Source organism: Cygnus olor, chromosome 5, assembly GCF_009769625.2.
Source record: "Cygnus olor isolate bCygOlo1 chromosome 5, bCygOlo1.pri.v2, whole genome shotgun sequence".
In the NCBI taxonomy this organism is placed as follows: domain Eukaryota; kingdom Metazoa; phylum Chordata; class Aves; order Anseriformes; family Anatidae; genus Cygnus; species Cygnus olor.
Window position 1 is genome coordinate 52,666,871 of NC_049173.1, and position 18,811 is coordinate 52,685,681.

An 18,811-nucleotide genomic window follows, 5' to 3' on the forward strand; every position below is an offset into this window, starting at 1 on the left:
AATCACTGGACCAACCCGCTAAGCTTTCAGCTGGAGCTACTAATTAAGCTGTTAGTAAGTTTCTTCCACGCTCAGGCCCCGCTGCAAGCTCCGCAGCCGCCACCAGAGGGTGCCAGGCGCTCAGCCATGCAGCTCCGCGGTGCCTGGGGGGGGCCGGGCGGAGGCGGAGCGGCTCGCCGAGGAACCCCGGGCGGCCTGGGGGAGCCGGGCCGGGCCGTGCCGGCGCTGAGGCGGCGGCGCCATGTCGGAGAGGCGGCGGCGGGCCCGCGTGCAGGGCGGCTGGGCCGGCGGGCCGGCGGGGCGAGCCGCAGGCAAGGCCCGGGCGCGGTGGAGGCGGCGGGGCCCGGCCGCGGCCCGGGTCTCGGGGGGGCGGCGGGGAAGGCCGGGGCCGGGGTACCGGGGGCTCCAGGGGGGCCCCGCGGGAGGAGGAGGACGAGGGGCCCGCAGCAGGCTCCTGCAGCAGCCGAGACGACCCCGCCGTTATCGGCGGACGAATTGCACGGCCCCTTGACTCGCTGGTGAAACCGCACCGAGGGGGACTGTGGAAGAAACTACATCAGGTTTAAAACCCGGGTTATTTATTTATTGTTTCTAAATAACGTGATACTGACTTGGGTGATTTAACAGGCTTGCGCTGCTAAATTTGATCCCGATTTGGAGGCTGTACTTTTAATAATGTGTTGGGCCAACACCAGCAAAAAGCAAGGTTAAAAGAAGCAAGGCGAAGCTCACCTCTCTTAGGAAATGAGTTGTGTGTGTGTACATGCAGTCTGTAAGTTTAGAGTTCTTGAACTTGGGAGTTTAACAGTTTTAATGCAGTTTTTTTCATGCCGTAATGACTTCTGTTTCTTTAGTGCTCCACGTTTAGGAGTGTGGTATTCCCTAATGCCACCATGCATTCTTTCCCACGGTTTCCTGTGAAGAATATCAATTTCACCTGTCCCTTTTTCCCCTCTGATTTAAACTTAACGTTAGCAAAAGGCAGCACTTTTTCTTTGTAAGCATCTACATTTGGCAGAAACTCATTTAAAAACATTTTCCATTGGTCCGTAAATAACAAAAATATTCAAGACGCTATGCACTTTTAACTGTTATGTGATGTAGGTTTGGTTGTCACCAGAAGTCTCTGCCAAGCAGAGGAGAATCTTTCAAAGAATGACTCCATAAGTCCTTCCGAATGTGAGTGTTGTGTTTTCCATAGGGTGAAGTGCAATTTCATGTGATCTTTTTTTTTCGTTGCTGTAGCACCAAAGGCACCTGTGGCCAGCAACGTTTCCCCTGCAGGCACTACTGGACAGGCATGGATGAAAAAAGATCAACCTCACACTCAAAAGCAATTTGTCTTTGAAAAGCCATCAGAGGTAATTGATTATTTAATTAAACACTTATTACCAGAATCTCAAGTTTTCTGAAACTTTAAACAATGAACTGAAAAATTACAGACTTTGATGTTAATGGTCTCATGTTTTAAAACAAATGAAAAACTCAGCTGAGCTGAACTTTTAGGGACTTTTACCAAGCGGAATTTGAAACTCTTATGGTCTGTCCATCTGTGTAGTTTCACTCTAGGAATTCATTACATACCTATTCATAGCTACTTTTCATTGTTTGTTTGTTTTAGGAGAACCAAAGAGTATATTAAATATTCAGAATGATGCAATGTCCCAAAGCATGATTTGAGCTCTGTTTTGGTCTCAGGGTGTCTGTGATATCTCTGCTGGGGGAAGCATGTGAGATTTGTTTTCTAGACTTTCCTTTATGGCCCACAAGGAGATGAAGGATATTTTGCTGTTTGCAGTGGTAAGGTAGTTCCTTGCTTGTGAAAAAAATCTTGAACACTTCTTTCTAAGCCAGAAATATTTGAAAGACCCTTCATGGCTTGCAAGGTTTGGAGATGCTCTGGGAAGTTTTTCTCTTCTCTGCAGCAGAGCCCTGGCACCTGTGTAATACTATGTCTTGACTTTTGCATGCTCATTTCTGTAGCACCTTGCATCTCAGCCCTCCACTGAGCTCAGAGAAGAGAAGCATAAACCCTTAGGGCAACCAGAATGATAATATAGGCTGGATTCAACGATTTAAAAAACAAACAAACAAAACAACAACAAAAAAAACCACAAACCAGGTGTTTCAAGCTGCCATTTTAAGCTGTTGGTTCCTTCTGTCTGATCTGTCTTATGTTTTGTTAATTGACTTGGGGCTGAGGTTTGTTCATCCCTTCTTCTGTACTTGTTGTACATTTTTAATTCTGAATGTAAGGCTAGCATTTCTGTGGTTGTAATTCAGTATTGTGACAATACAAGTAGTTTAGAAAGGGATGTCCTTTAGGGGGCAGTTGATTGTTAAAATATGTCTGGAGTGGTAGCCGCATCTGAGGGATGCGGTGGAGTGTTGCTGCTTTACCAGCTGTCCAGAGGTGTGTGTTTCTCACTGACGTTTCAGTCTCCAGCTATCTAGAATCACTAGAGATGGCAACAAGCTCTGTTTGACTAGAGCATGTCAGGTACATAAACATTTAGTATTCACCCTGTGTTGTCTGGTTACCTTTCAGGTGGAACGCAAAGTTCCTGAGGCAGGTGTGATAGAGTGAGTATACTGCTGACTGTCTGTCTAGCTTGCGGCTTTTCTGTTTTTCTGGTCGGGGGGAATATGCTGAAAAAAGTTTCTTCTCCACTTAAACTGACTATTCCTTTGGAAGAAATTTCAGTACAAAATGTGGACTTTCCACCTTTTTATCCTGAACTGAGTTTATGGTCAGGAGAGTCCAAGCGTGTCTTAATAGTTTTTGTGGCTTTAGTATGGCTTTGTAAGTCAGGAAAAATGAACAGTTGGGGATTCTTGGATAACAGAACCACAAATATGTCTATGTTGGTTAACGATGCACATTTTCTTACAAAAGTCCCTGTGTAAACTATACTGGAAATTACTTGCTGTTATCCAGGTATGTAACTGGTATGGCACCTCAAGCAGCGCTTCCTTTGAAGGTTCAGAAAAGTAGCTGCTCGTAAGTGTCATGGTGAAGCTAGATACTCATAAGCTGTAGATCACTTGCCCTTTGTGTCAAAAATCTCAGGGATTTGCTCAGAGTAAACATGGCATAAAGTATGGCATAAAGTATGGCAAGGTGTGGTGGTGTATGGTGAAGATACAGATTTTGAAAAATAAATTTGTTTCAGTTTGGTCATCATGATAGAGTTTTCTTACTAAGCGGTTCCTATGAGGCAAGTTACAGATCCATCTCGAGTGGGATTTGCATGTTCTTACATCAAGGGGTCTGCTGTTAGTTTTCTGTATGCACTTCAGATTAGATGCTGGGTGGGTATTCATGCAGAGCAGGCACGATTCAGATGCCCTCTGATGCCCCATGTTCAGCCATCCTCGCAACTGGTGTGGTAGTGAACTGTTCATTAATTAGAACTACTTGTGAGAGGTGTTTCTGCGAAGATGCAGGAAAAATAGTGGTGGAAATAGTAACAGAATTTCCCTGCAACACTTAGAGATTGTAGCAGATACCATGTATCTGCTAGCAGATACTTTCAGTGTGAATGATACAGGCATATATTCTTCGCTTATTGTTTATTAGCAATAAATCTATGTACTGAGCAAATTCGGTGTGTTAAAAAGTGCTCTAAAGGTTCACATGACTTTATTACTCTTATTTACAAATTAAATAAAAAATAGAGGGGAAAAGAACTGAGATGCTGTTCTCATTAAAACAAAGTGCTGTAGATAATATAGTATGGTTTATGCTCTGAGTGTATGTGCAATATGGAAAAGAGTGTAGAAGTTCTTGTTTATTAACTTTCTTAAATACAGCACAATGCAAAACAGTTCGTGATGATCTTGTGATGATCAGTATACAGATTGGAGCTAGCTTAGGAGAAAAATGAGATTGTAGGTGAAACAAGCAGTTCGTGTGAGAGAGGATAATACTTCACAACTGTGCAGCTTGTAACAGAGGGTAGAGATATTTACCCTCTGTACCAGCTACACTGGCTTAAATATGGTTTGCATACCTGTAGTTTGGTTTCTCTGTGTGCTGCAGGCTGATGAATGCTTTGCTGTTAGCAGAAAGGTATCTGTTTTTTAACTGAAAACTCTGGATTACATGTCCACAGTTAGATTTGTGCTCATTGTGTACCTATAACTGCAAACATCAACCATAATGGTCAGGGCGCGGTTTTCTGTGGTTGTCTCCCTTAGATTCCCTGTGACATCCCTCATTTACTTGTCTCTAGAGCCCTAAAACCATGTATTGAGCCTTGGCTGAAGTGGGAGCGAGAGAGAGGAAGTACACACAAACTCATTTTTTCTGTGACATCCCTGGCTGCCTTCATCTAACCTGTGTCTCTTCAGAACATTTTTGCTTCCCTTAGTACCACAAAGCTTTTTTTCTTTTTTTTCTCTTTTTATTTTTTTTAAAGAAAACTCACCCTAGTGCAGGCTTACAGCAATTCTAGTCCAGGTTGCTCTGTGTAAGATCACTTGCTGTTGTTGGTGCATCTGACAGCTCTTTCTTTTCTATACCCTCAGCAAGCCTGGTGTGTATGAGCTCAGCACAGGACCAAGCGGAGTTTCTAGGTAAGTGGATTTCATGTTTTTTGAAACTTGCTATTTGCTGCTGTTGAACAATGCAGTGTTACTCAGCTTTCTGAAGTCTAGTCCCTGTAGAGTGTTCTGACTCGAGCAGGTGCCTATTGCCCTTCCTGTGTGTCATGTGTTTAGAGTACCGCTGGAAGTACTTTGGGTATCAGGTAGCAGAGACTTACACAGTTCTGAGCAGCACTGAGGAGGCGAAATACAAACCTCTTTAACATCTAGCACGTACTGCGTCTAGTGCTCTTGTCTGGGATAAGGAAGAGGGGCTACGTCCATTTGTTTCATGCACCACAGTAAGTTGCTGCTTGAAATTTGGATTGGTATTCCTATGTTAGTAAGGGTGTGGGGTCTATGTCATATATAGGTGAGAGCTACCAAAATCTTTTAGATGTAAATTGGACTTGTTTTTAATTGATACAATAAAAGGATTTAACTTCAGGCAGATTGGCAACTTTGGGGTTGTCCCTTTTACTTATGTCTTTTGTCTTAATTGTTACAGCTTCTGGACACTTCAGAACCTACTTGTTTTGTGATTCCTACTAACTTAAAAGCATTTTATTTCACATTGCTGACTTAGCTGCAATATCAATATTCATTTTTTTTTTAATGAACTTAATAGACTTCTTTTTTCCAATATTGGAAAAATGCTTCTTGCGAATTTATTTGAAAGTTTTCATCTTGTTTTCTTCTAAAACTGCAAATAATTTTTATACAAATTTGAAAAAAGCTTTGACCAGTAGGGAAGAGAGAAAAAAATACGGAACCAGTTGTTACTTTGCTACTTTCAGGAGCTTATATTTTCATAATATATTGCTGTGCTATGTACGTATTTCAAAACTCAACAGTTGGATTTTACATCTCTTTTTAACATCTTTGCTACCTATTCTTACTGTGGTGTCTTTGGAGCATTGCATACTCCTAAGGGTAACCTCTCATGAACAGCTTTCCTGCTTTCCTACTCTGCAGACCAGCACAGTGGCCAGAATTTTTCAATGCTGCTGTTAATACAGTCTAAATATAAAATGTACATATAAAAATATGAAAACTGGAGAGATTAAATGCTTATAGGATTCCTGTGCTTTCAAAAAAAAAGGTAGTGGTAGTAGTGAAAAAGGGCTATCAAACTCTTAAGTGCCATGGAGATGATGAATTACTTACAGGCAATTGCTTACCTGTGTTGATTTTTTACCATAATTGGGGTATCTAATTTTTCAAGTGGAAAGTAAGGATACCATTTTTCGCACAGTATATGGCTGATTATGGAACTCATGGGTTATTGTTGCTTCCATATGTTTTTATAGGTTTATAAAGCAACTAGACATCCTTAGTTAGGGGAAGACCCATCAGGAGTTCCTGCTGCCTTCTGTTCTGCCTGCATTACAGGCATTCTTACCTTAAATTCTTTGGGAATCCCAGAAATTAGAGAATTTTATCACAGCATATATAGAAGTCTTTATTCCTTCCTTCTTTTCTGTATCTTCTTCCTTAGGATTCATTTGATTCCTGGCTTCATTGATTCGGAACAAGCAGACTGGATGTTTGAACAACTCCTTCAAGACATACCCTGGGGTCAGAGAACTCACATCAGACAGGGTAAGGATGTGCAGACTAACTTCTCAGGTCGTTTCCATGCTAAAATCCACACAGTGCACATCACGTCATTGTTTTTCGTTTCACACATTGCCACTCCTTCACATACTTCCTTCCAGGTTTTCCATGCATAACTGAAAAGTACTGCTTATCTTTCAAATCTGTATCACCATGTTTGTATTCACAATTATTTCAGATCTTTCCAAGTTCAAGAGAGATGAAAATTGCCTCTGTCTTATAAGTCTAAAAGGAATTCCTTTTTGTGGCATCTTCAGTTCTTTTGTGTCTTGCAGTCTTTTTTATTAAGTCTGTGCTCCATCCCTTCATACCATCTCCCAGTGATGTTGTAAAAACTATTTTCTTTGAGGTTTCTGTTACCAGGAGTATTTTTGCCACTCTCTCTTAAAATTCCAGCAAAGCATACTTCTTTTCTCTTGTTTTTGCTTCTTGGTTGCAGTACAACCTAAGTGAAGAGTCTGCTATTCTGGATTTGTTCACTAAGGGGCCACCTGTTCTAGTTAAATTTCTCTTTTCAGGCAGGAGCGGATATAACAAAATACGTTAGAGTAGTTACCGGTCAGGGCTGGAAAATTTCTTCAACATCTGTGTTTATTGGCTTGTATTAAAGGTAGTGTAAAATGGAGAGTGTTACCTGTCAAAGATGAGGAATAGCTACCAAGGTAGTCTTTTCAGAAGCTGAAAGTACTTTAACTTGACGTTTGTATTACACCGCAGAACACTTGCATATTTGACAAAATAGTACTTGTTCAGCTTCACTGCTTTCTCCTTCTGTAATGTCCCATCAATGCTCCAGTCCCTGACATTTCATCCTTTCCAGAGGGAATACCTTGCAGTTAATGCCAGTGTATTGGAACCAGGAGAATGTAAAGCAAACTAGAATTGTAAATAAAATTTCAGTTTCATTTTACTATCTTTAATTTATTATTTAATTATTATTTCCTTGCCCAATCTGGCATAGGGATGAGAAAATTGATGTGACTCCAAGATTTTGGCAAGGGAATACCTTTCTCATATAATCAAAAATGTAGCACAGGGTCTGCTTTTGGATAATATTGCTTCACTTGGGTTCATTCTGTAATGTAATTCTTTAAGGAACTACTTTTTAACTTCAGGTGAGTGAACAGTCCCTTTTTGATTAAGTTTTTTGACAGAATTGTGTTTTTCCATTTTCAAGTTCTTTGATAAAGCAACTAAGAAGTCTTCCTGTTTTTTCAGAAATGTCTTTTGAGGAGCCAAGGCTTACCTCCTGGTATGGGGAACTTCCTTACACGTACTCCAGGATAACAATGCAGCCAAACCCAAATGTATGTATATTTTTACAGTTTCCTTTTATTATTGTCTACAAGGAAACTCTTTGCAGAGATTGAGAGACAAAACCTTCCTTCTGTCTTCTTTTTATCTAGAACATTTGTCAGAACTTCTTTTGTGACCAGCAACAGATTCTAGTGGAAAGTGGACAACTTTGTAAAATAAGCATTTTGAGTGGATTGATTGAGAGGAGCATTATTCAGTGGATAAAAGTTTGAAAAAGGAAATTGCAGCTCCAGAGTTTAATTCTTAGTTCACTGTGGAGCTTTGGACAAAACTCTCAATTGTTCTGTGTGACTTACTCTATGCATCTTTATATTGAAGACTGTAGTGTACACAGTTGTACGGAGTTTTTCTTGTAGAGATACAACAGCATCAACTACTGAAATATTTATGTTCAGAAACACTTAGATTCAATACTGCTTAAATGTGAATTTAGGCATATTGTTGATTCCTGTGTAAATGTTACGAGATTCAGCACGTGACGTGCCTGCTCAGCCTCTCCAGATTGTGTCACGCAATTTCCCATGCTATTTCAGAATGGTTAGAAACCTTCCAAGTGACTTGCTGATGTGTTGGTCGTGTTCAGTTACTCTTGCTGGCTTCCAGCCTGTTGTCCCATCGGCCCGTCTCTCGGTATTGCTTTGTCTGAAATTGCCATGGCAGTAGGCTGCAGTGTTCTGAAGCATAAATGAAGTGTGGCTACTGAAGGCTGGATAGGGTTCAAAAGAAAGAAAAGTGTCCCAAGTCCCAGAACTGCTGCCGGATGGGACACTTCCCAGCAAAGCTCAGTTTGAGGGAAGTGGAAAGGTGTTATTTACCAAGGCGAGTTGTAAAGATTTTGTAGTTTCAAAAATCCCGTAGTTGGTAGTTTAGCAGTGGGAAAACAGGCACTTTTTGTACTTATTCGTGGAATATTATTTTAAATGGACTTTTCTAGAAGCAGAATGACTTTAGGGCTTGGAAGTGCCCCCCGCAAAATCATTCTGCTGTACACTAGTCATTTATAACTAGTTCAGAACTGCCTGATGTGGAACCTGGTGCTGCTCAGAGGTTAGACAGAGCCTCTATGCCCTAGGTTCACTGTTTCAGTCCAGTTTGCATGAAGCTCAATTAGCTGTCATTGGACCACTGCCATCGTCTGGAAACTGCCCGTAGCCAGATATAAGGGTAGGCTGCACACAGGCACTCTGACACTGTATTCAGCTTTGTAGGAGGGAGTTCTGCAGCCTAGAAAAAGCTGTGGATGGTATAAACAGCACAGCCCTTACCTGTGGAATAGGTTTTATGTTACAAAAACATCCTCAGTGCCAAATCACCAAATGCAATTTGGTGCACAGCTTCGTCAAAAACAGTTGGCTGCCTTGAACGTTTGATCTGTAGGAGTGATTAGCTTTGTGCCCTCGTTTTTTGTTTGATAAGGCTGGGTGTGATGGCAGCACTGCTAAGTATGATCCAATGCTGCTGCGTAAATGAATTTTTGTATTAGAAGGAAATGTCTTTGTAAGCAGTGATATAGTTGGGGATGTGGTAATGTTTCATAACAAACTTACTTCCACTACTGCAGGTTTATAGTGAAGTTTCCACAGAATTGTAAAAACCACCATATAACATTTTTACTAGTAATACTTTTGTGATAGGAATTGAAGGAATCCGGTCCAATGGGTCACTAAGAAGTGCTTTCAGTCATTCTCTTTGGACTCTTCTGTGATTGCATAGCGTGTTTGACACACGCTGCAGTTCTGGAGATCCTGTGTTTTTTTCCTTCAGGCAACCCAAGTACAGGCTATAGCATTTTTGGGTGCTGTTACTGATTTCCCTACATATCCCATAGCTACAGGCTGTGTTCATGTATAATTAATCATTCACATGATGCTTAGTCATCGAAGGGGTGACTTATCTAGAAAAACACCAAACAGAAAGATGACACGTTGAAGGCTTCAGTAGTGTAGCCAATAGGTTAAAAACCCTCTAAACATGGGTAAGCATGGAAGGACGGTGGTACAGAGTTATTTGAGGTGGATACTGGGAAATAACTCCTGCTCTCTGTTCCTTCTGCCAGTGTTCGCTGAGAGGTTTGGAATCAGTTCTTTGTCCTCTCTTGATCTCTGTGTTTCTGCTTATATAATGGGCAAAAGATTCTGGCCTACATTGCTCTGAGCCTTTTTTTCTCTCTTCTTTTAGCTTATGTAGTACTTAAAAGCACTCTGACAGCTGAAAGTCATGATGTAAGTTTATAACATCGAATAGTGATTCACTGGACTGAGCTGTAATGGAATGTGCAGAGCTGCCACAGGCTATGGGCCCAGCAAGATATTAGCAAAGGGAAGGGGGAAATTCGGGGCCTGTGACATCCATTTTGCGAATCACTGGAAAGTTACACGGCTGAAGTCAAACCCCCAAGAGAAGATGAGTGGGGCTCAGCAAGCTGTACTGCTAGAGCTGGGAGCAGAGGGCCACGCTGTGGAAGTGTTAGGCCAACTGCTTCTTGTTCTGTGTCACCTGCAGGGAACGGAGAGGGAGTCATGTGGACACCAACTGCAACTTTCTGGGTGCGCTACGCCCACCAGCAGTGGTTAAGTAACTCAGGTGTTATCAGACCCGTGTGTTAAACTCCGCTAGCTTGGCCAGGAGATTAAAACAGACAGGTATGCATGGGAGAGGTTGCACAGTTTTTGTTCTAGTTAAGAACTGCTGGTGTTTATCTGTGCTCAGTTCAAGCAGAATATACTGTCTACTTCCTCACCTTTCAGTTAATTGAGGTGGCTAGTGGCTGCCGCTAGCTTCTTATTTTTAAGAGGTGATTTAGCGTTGAGCCATAGGTAACATAAGCATATTTTGCAGAAAGCCTGTTCCTCAGCTTTACTGAAAATTCAATCAGAATTGTTCAGAGGCGTTTGTTTGGCTTCAGGTTCGTTGTGGTGGAAGTGCAGTATGTTTTGTTTCTTATCCAAGAAACATCTTATCTTCCTACCTTCTTATCTTATTGTTTTCCCCTTGTGTCCTGGTGTTATTGTGTGCTGCCCTGCTTTCATTGTATTTATCTTGCTCCCTCTGTGCCGATTGCAGTGGCATCCTCTGCTGACTATGCTAAAGGAGCGCATTGAAGAGTTCTCTGGCTATGCCTTCAACTCCCTGCTCTGCAACCTGTACCGAAACGAGAAGGACAGCGTAGACTGGCACAGTGACGACGAACCATCACTGGGAAAAAATCCCGTCATTGCCTCGCTCAGCTTTGGTGCTACCCGGACCTTTGAGATGAGGAAGAAACCCTCCCCTGTGAGTATTCTTATCGCAGTGGAAGAGTCCAAACTCATTTGTTTAGTCTCCTTTCCCTCTGTTTAGAGAACTTAATAACTAAAAACATTCAGTTATGTTAGTAATTAGTGGAAACACTCATAAAGTTCTGTGGAATAAGTGTAGGAATCAAAAAAATCTGTTACATGGAACGTGACATCTTCAGGGTGGTATGGAACCACTCTAATAACGTGCAGCAATGTAGTGCTGCAGTGAAATTGCAACCTACTATTTTGCCCTGATCCTTTCCCATTACTTGAAATCAGTGATGTTAGAAGGAGGCTTTCACTATCTAAATGAGCCATAGATTCGATACTGTTCTGTTAAGCCCCAGTAATGGTGTAATTCATAGTGTATGTGTTATGCAGAGTGGCTCTGACCACTCTTGTAAGTAAAAATCCCCTTAGCATTGTCTGAATTCTGACCTGTGTGTGTTCAGGTTGAGAGCCAATGAAGAGCAGGAAAGAGCAGCCCATTTCTTTTACCTAAAATACCAAGCTGTCGTATCATACTTCACAGACTAAACAGGGATCGTTACTTTGATAGGAGGCATGTGTGAACATCCTCTCAGGAATTAGTTTCTGATTCAGTAGAGAATACTCTTTCTAGATAAAATGCTGTGTAACAGGCATTTAAGCAACAAGTAACTTAGCACTTAGATTTTGCATTTATTGAAGTAAAGGGATCACATTCTTTTGCTGAAAGCACGAGCCTCATTGTAAGGTATCCCGCTTCAGATGTCTTTTCTGCATGTTTTCTGTCACGTGGTGATGTTCTTGCTATGAACTCTGAGGAAATTTATTTTTTTTAATGTAGTCTGAAAAATGTAGTCTGAAAAGCACTTTGGGATCTTTGAGAAGATGTTTGCTGTCTATTTACATTCTTACTTATTCTGAATAGACTAGTGCAGAAAGCAAAGGTGGACATGACCAACGTATAAACTGTGCACTGAGGTATTGAAATGTGCCCTTGAGGAGTGACAGAGGGTCACCTAGTCGTGAACAAAAAAGGTCAGAATTTGAATCAGAAAACTAAATAATTTGTGTTTTTCACCAGTTCTTTAATGTGTAAGTTCTTTGCTGCCTGAAGGGAGTTTAACCCTGTGGTCCTTGAGCATGAGATTACATAACCAGAGCATTGTGTCGTTGGGCATAGCATGAGTAAGTGTCTTTGATTCTGTGATGATAACATAATGTCAGCTGGAAAGTTCATTCCTCTGGGAAGCTGTAAATGGTGCCCGGGTTCATTTCTAGAGTGCATGTATTCCTTTCTGATGGATCAGAATTAAAGCCACCTAGATTTCAGTATAAACTTTGCAATTTTCCCCTGAAAATTGAATGCAGTTCTTGAGCAAGAACTTTGCTGTTTTCTGTTTTCTCAAAAGACACTCACTATGTGTAAAGGGGGAAATTCAGTCTGTGCCACTCACAATTGGCCACCTTCTTTGATCTGTACTGTATGGTTTCTTCCCTTTTCTTCCTGAGGTGGATGATTTTTTTATGTATATATCCCCTCAAGCACTCCTCATTTTTTTTTCTTTAGTGTCTTTGACCTGATATTTCTGACTAGCTCGGTCTTGTTATATATAAAGTGCATTCCTTTTGCAATTGTGACATACCTGTTTCTAAAATAAGATCCCCACGTGCAGAGTGATGCTTGAACAAGTTGCTATTAACTGTGTATCATGTGCCTAAGGGAATTTGTACTTAAAATTATATGTCACGTTACGTATTCTTTGCACATTCCAAAAGCCTGCAATTTTCTGAGGCTATCCTATGACACTAGGTGCTTTGCCAAGTGGGAGTTACAAGACACTCTGATGGAAATTACAACCTTTCAGGCTGTACCACCAAAGAAGTAATTTTCATGCTCCATTGTAATGTAGCATTCTCTCTTTCATTAAAAGAAAGTTCAAGTCGATTGCAGATATTTGAAGTTTGATCACTACTTTGTTAAAAACAAGTTACAGGGACAGGAGTAGCCTAGGGAAGGGGGATTTAGATTTACAATCATCACAGGCATCTCAGGCTCTTACCTGGTTTGTAATCTGCCATTATTCGTACGTCAGGTTTTCCAGAGGTAGTCTTCACCGAGGGAGGAAAAGAGAAAGCAAATCCTTTTCCTCCCAAAATTAAGCCTCTTTGAGGACCCAAATTCTAGTAACACTGATTTTAGAGTTTGAAAGGCCTTCATTTCTCTCTGTTCTAAATGTTTTTAAGTAGTTCAAGATGAAAGATGTCATGAAAATGTAAGATGAGAAATACTGTGCTAGAGGCTCACCATGGATAAGTGATGCTGGAAAAAACCTGAAGCGATTGCCTGTGTGTGATCGTGTACTGGGTACAAAACATCATGTACCACGAGTCAGGTAACGTCTTGTAGTGCAATTGAAGAGTACTAAATCGGGGCCTTCGGAGACTCCAGCTCATATTAGTGACTGTCTGTACAAGTAGTGTCCAAATTTAACTGTGGATGAACCTCTTAGGGAATAAAACCCTATTTCTCTAAGACAACTAAAAAAAAAAAAAAGACAGTTAATTTTGGTAGGCTTTTTTTTTTGGTTTGGTGTTTTTGTTTGTTTTTGTTGCTGCTGCCGCATGTTTGAGATTTTTACGTTTGTGTTGCAGAAATTTGAAGTTTCTGTAGGCAACACTGAAACTGCCACTAAAAGAAATCTCTCTGTCCTTGGAGGAGGAAAAAAAAAGTTATTTATTTGCAAGTGGCATTATTATTGTTGTTGTTGTTATTATTTAAATTGTTCCAGAGTGAGGTTAACGAAAGGTTCGGTCTGCCGTTGTTTTTCTTTTTGATGACTGCTGTAGTGGATGAATAAGTGTTCATTATATAATAGGGAATGAGTATAGACAGTCGTGCACAGCCTACTTGAGTCCACATTGCAAACATCCCTTCTGAATAAGTAGAAATAATTCCTACTCGGATTTCAGCCCAGAGCATGTTAAAAGAAATAATAAAAAGCTGCATATATTTTGGGAGCAAATCCCTCACTGGAGTTGTTAAGGAGACTTTTCATGGAAGTTAACGTGATTCCAGGAAGTGTTTTTCTTCACCCACTGGAGTTTATCTTTTTAAGGATTCTTTCTTCTAAATACTGCCTTTTCTGTTTATTTGGACCAGTTGTGTGGCTGTATGTGATGTTTTGCCTTTGCTTTCAAGGGTTTCTAGGGTTTTTAGATGCTTACTTGGTAGTCTAAAGTCTACAGTGAAGTGATCTAGTTTCTTCTATTTTTTTGCCTCTAGTTCCAGTAAATTACTTAAATTTTTTCTTGCCTCCTTGTTGCTCCCCGATTGTTGCAGCTCCTGCCCGCACTGGAACCAAGAGGCGAACACTTTGTTTTGGAGCTGCGATTCATACTCGAGTCACGCACAGCCTGCTGGTTAAGTCAGCGAGCCCTCTCATGCTGTCCCACGGCATACCTGTCACCTCTGCCTTACCACCTCCTCCTGCTGCTCTCCACACCGCCCCGAGGCCCTGTCCCACTCATACCTGACTTAACCATCCTACTCCAGAGGAATTGATTTCACTGCGTTACATGGGTCTTCCTGATCCAGCCATGGCACCACTTTTACTATTGCTTATCACTGCTCAACTCAGACAGTTCCAGCTTATCTGATTAGGTCTTTTTGGAAACCGTGCGAGATTTTAGGTGAAGGGTGATATTTGATGTCCCAGTAAGCTCCTGTGTCCCTCTGGGAGCTGCTCTGCAGCAGAGATCTGGGTGCCACACGGACCGGTTCGGTGCAGCTGCCCAACGAACTGCAGTGTGAGCTGTGCATGGAGTTAGAAAGCCAGCTGTCAGGTTCGTCTGTCTGTAGCCAAGGAAACTGATGGATGCGGGGCAAGGGAGGGATTTTCGTGCGTACGTTAGATAATAGCAGGATGTTCGTGGCGTTCTCAGAATCAGCCTTCAGATGGGTCTGTCCTTCAAATGAAACACTAAAACAAGGTCCTTCTGTCCTTGAGTAGCTCTTCTAGCAGAAATTAAAGATCTCCTAGTACTTTTGAAAACAGAAAAATAACCCTTGGTGTCCTAACAGGCCTAATTGAAGACTGACAGGAGTAGAGGGAGCACGGTAGAAACTGAGCCTTGGATCAGGACGGGGTTGGGGTTTAAATTTTGGATTGTCATGAAGGAGGCTTGCTTCCTTGGCTTTCCCCACCAGTATTGGCAAGACTTGAGCAGCTATAGGCAAGTAGAGGGGAAGAGGCGAGTACTTTAAGGCTGCCATACCACACTTGCAGAATGCAAGGTCATCAGCAGAAAGACTGAGGGAGTTTAAAGATAGCCCTGGGTGGGTGGGTGGGTGGATTACATGAGGAAAGGGTAATATGACTGGTACTCTGGCTTCTAGGTATTTTCTAAATATTCTATATTCTCTATATATTCTAGATATTTTCCATTTCTTACCTCTTTGATTTTAATACCATTTTAAGAAAAAAAAAAAAGAAAGGATGGAGTCCAGGAATACTTTCAGTTTTTATATTGATAGATTCCTATCTACTCATACTGAGCTTTTGTCACTTACTACCTGTCGTTCCTTGGGTTAAGAATAGGCATCAAGAATAAGTTTCCTTCATAAACTTCCTGAGCTGTGAAACCCAGCTGAGTCTCCTGTATGTCTGACATCAGCCTTAAAGAGAAAAGTTCTGAAGTGAGGTTTAGTGGATGTGTTAGTATAGACATGTAATGTGTCTAACTTCACTGGCTCTGCAAAACCAATGAATATACAATTCTCTTTTTCCTAGGTAAAACTAAGCTCAGATGTTACATTTAAGATGGAAAGAAACTGCTGCTTTTACATACTCTCTTTTCTAAGCCAAAAGGATGTTTTCTCCTAAATCATTTATCTTAGAAGGTTCATTTTAGTTGTGATGAGCAAGGGACAAAAATAAATCCACCGTTGTCCTTCCACAAAGTGAAATGGTGTAATCCAGTGAAATAAAGACAGCCATGCACTACTATTTCACTGCTTTTCATCAGCGGTCATGTTTGATATCTATTTTTGAAATTTCCCTTGTTTCATCTGTTGTTTAAAAAAACATTTTTGGCATTGTGCTTTACTTCTAATAGAGCAAGACAAATGCCTCTTCATTCCGGAAGCTTAAAAATGTATTTTGCAAATGGACATTGTCCTTACAGAGAACGAAAATACTACAGGTGATTCTCAGTGCCTTCAGCACTTCTGATTTCAGAGGTTTAGTGAGCTTAACTAACTGCTGAAACAGCCTCAGGCCCTTAGGTATCCCCAAGAAATGCACAAACCCAGAATTGCCAGCCATGACTGCCAGTTGCACTAGCAGTACTGACTAACCTTGTTCTGTCACAAGGTGACTAACTTCTAGTCCCAGAGGTGAACAGAAAGTTGCTAAGATGCTAGTCAAGTACACGAAGTGATGCTTTTTGTTATTGGGAATTGATTTCACCCCAATCAAGCTCTTTTGCATAAACAAAAAAATTGGTTTGGTGAACTCTTTGGAAGAAAACAAAACAAAAACAACAACATCAACAAAAAAACATGATCTCTGCTTCTAGATGCAGTGGTATAATAACAAATATATTTTGAATAACAAATTTTCATTCAGACTGTTTGCTATATGCAGCAAACTCAGAACAAGGTTAACCCTGTATTTGTACTGTGTGGTCCTTGAAAATGAGAAACTCTCATACCCTTATTTATTTTCTTTTTGCTTGGAAAAAGTTTATCATCTGCTTTACTATTTCAGGTTATCTGATGCATTCTTCAACTTAATAATAAAAGACCTTGAGTCTCCTCCCTTTCAACACTAATTAAAATATTTTCTCTAACCCTCTCTTCCCCCAAATAACCCCTGTATTTGGAAGGTGATTTTCTACTAGAAACTTCCCTGAATTCTTCATTTCAGAGAGTTGCTTTCCGTTCTTCTTTGGCAGCTTTCAGATTTGGCAGTAGAGATCTACAAAAGGCTAACTATGTACTTCCATTTTATATTTGGGGAAATAGTGGTTTTCTTATTTAATTTTAATATTAACGAAATAATCCAAGTTCCAGCATGAAGTAGTCTACATGTTAAATAGAAATTGTTTAAGTTTTGCAGCAAATTTTTGCAACTATTGAAAGCTAATACCAGAAAATAGTGAAGAGTACATAGAGCATTATAGTGGCAGTCTGGAAGATGGTTCATGTCAGGCGGAGTGTGATCTTATGAGGATGCTACTGTTGTGATAGTGAGACTTCCCTAAGCAATTGGACTCCGCAGGGTGGTGGTCCAGAGTAAAATTGGAAGGAGTAGTGCAAAGAAACAGAGTTACTATTCTGCCTGACACCATTTGTGTCAGACTACTACTGCTGTGTTGCTACATTTGGTTGTGGTAGTTGTGTTTTAAAACAGTTGTACGTAATCTGAAGGCTTAACAAAAGTTTTGCAAATGACGTGCGTCTTCTAGTTGAGCAGTCTGGTTTGCTTAATGATGATCAAGTTTAAGAGAACTTGTTTTACAAGGTACTATAGGAAAAATATTTTTCGGTAGGAAAAATTATTTATTAGATAATACTATAACAACAAGTAATGTCTGGAACCTGAAACAAGACAAATTGAGAATAGGAAGATGTGTGTTTTGGATAAAGTAGTTAACCATTGGAATCATGGTTATGATTGCAGGATGTTTCCACGCAGAACTGTTCAGTTCAAGTGGATGTTCCCAAAATATTTGCAGCCTTGCTCCAGAATTTTGCACTGGACTTAGGAAGCAGTTGTTGAACTTCACCAGTGTTGTACAGACACTGAGATGTAATGGCTTTTCATCCTTAAAATGTTCAGCTCCTCAACTCTTTATGAAATATAGTTGCAGAGAGGTTTAGTTAGACTTCCTGATCTCATGAAAGCTTCCTTTCGTCCTTTCCCCTCCCTGTTTTTTAAGTTCTGTTATAGAGGACTGAGGACTGATTTTCTACCAAAAGCACTTTCCTACTTCCTCAGTGTCCTGTGTTTCTTTTTAGGAAGAGAATGGAGACTATACTTACGTAGAGAGACTAAAAATCCCACTTGATCATGGGACTCTGCTGATGATGGAAGGAGCTACCCAGGAGGATTGGCAGGTAAGAAATCCTTGGCACTGCTTACGAGCTTTATTTGCAGTGCAGTTCTCTAAATGTGTGCAAAGCACCTCCATAAAGGTACGAAATACTTGGCTTCCAGTGAAACAATTATTTCACAATGCTTTCTACCTCAGAATTTCAAAGCACCCACAAAAATTATGCGGTTTTATTCAACTGCTAAGTGATAATAGGAATCAGCTCACATGCTGATGTTTCAGCATTTAAGTTCAGCAGTAAATGTTGCAGCCTGCAGCTGAAAGAGCAAAATCCATTTAGGAACTTAGAACATAAAAATGTTGAACTTAATTTAACAAGGCTACAGTAATCTACAAAAGACCTTTTATTTCCTCAGTAGACCTGAGTAGTCAGAACATGAATGTTTTGCCTTAACTAAATCTTTAGAAAAGTTCATGAAAAGCCATTACAGAACATTAAGGTTTTTTTATGTTGTTTGATTACCTGTATTTTAAATACACCAGCTCATGAGTTTTTTTTGTGTTTGTTTTGCCTTTTTTTTTTTCATAATGCCACTTACAGCATCGAGTGCCTAAGGAATATCATTCCAGAGATGCACGTATAAACTTGACCTTTAGGATCGTTTATCCAGAACCTGATGGAGTTTGGAAGTGAAGAGGCACTTTGGGCATTGCTGAACACACTGCAGATCGAGAGCCCTGGTTGGCTACGTGTTTTACAGGAACAGAGTTCTGTAAAATACCTGATGGGGAAAAAAAATGATGTCAATGAAGGTCTTTGACAATCAGAAGTTACCTGTTATGCGGACAGTGCGGTTTTGTTTTCAGAAATGGTATGCTTTTAGATGATACTAAATCACAGGCTTTGTTTGTGAAAAGATGATGATCATTCTTAAAGAACGTGGAGTCTCTGAGAGGTACTGACTGGA

General features: G+C 40.6%; 1 protein-coding gene across 3 annotated transcripts; it reads left to right on the forward strand.

Moving 5' to 3' along the window:
- The first annotated feature begins 215 nt into the window (after window positions 1-215).
- Window positions 216-18,811, forward strand: ALKBH3 (alkB homolog 3, alpha-ketoglutarate dependent dioxygenase). 3 transcript variants are annotated; one of them, XM_040557938.1, is made up of 9 exons: window positions 216-311; window positions 1,246-1,361; window positions 2,549-2,583; window positions 4,531-4,578; window positions 6,086-6,189; window positions 7,423-7,511; window positions 10,585-10,794; window positions 17,809-17,907; window positions 18,445-18,811. In XM_040557938.1, exons 1-9 carry the CDS (start codon window positions 242-244, stop codon window positions 18,535-18,537), a joined length of 864 nt encoding a protein of 287 aa, XP_040413872.1. In that variant the 5' UTR covers window positions 216-241; the 3' UTR covers window positions 18,538-18,811. The 3 variants fall into 3 exon arrangements, with proteins under 3 accessions (XP_040413872.1, XP_040413873.1, XP_040413874.1); XM_040557939.1 differs by lacking the exon at window positions 216-311 and adding an exon at window positions 730-772; XM_040557940.1 differs by lacking the exon at window positions 216-311 and adding an exon at window positions 1,699-1,800 and having other exon boundaries at window positions 1,309-1,361.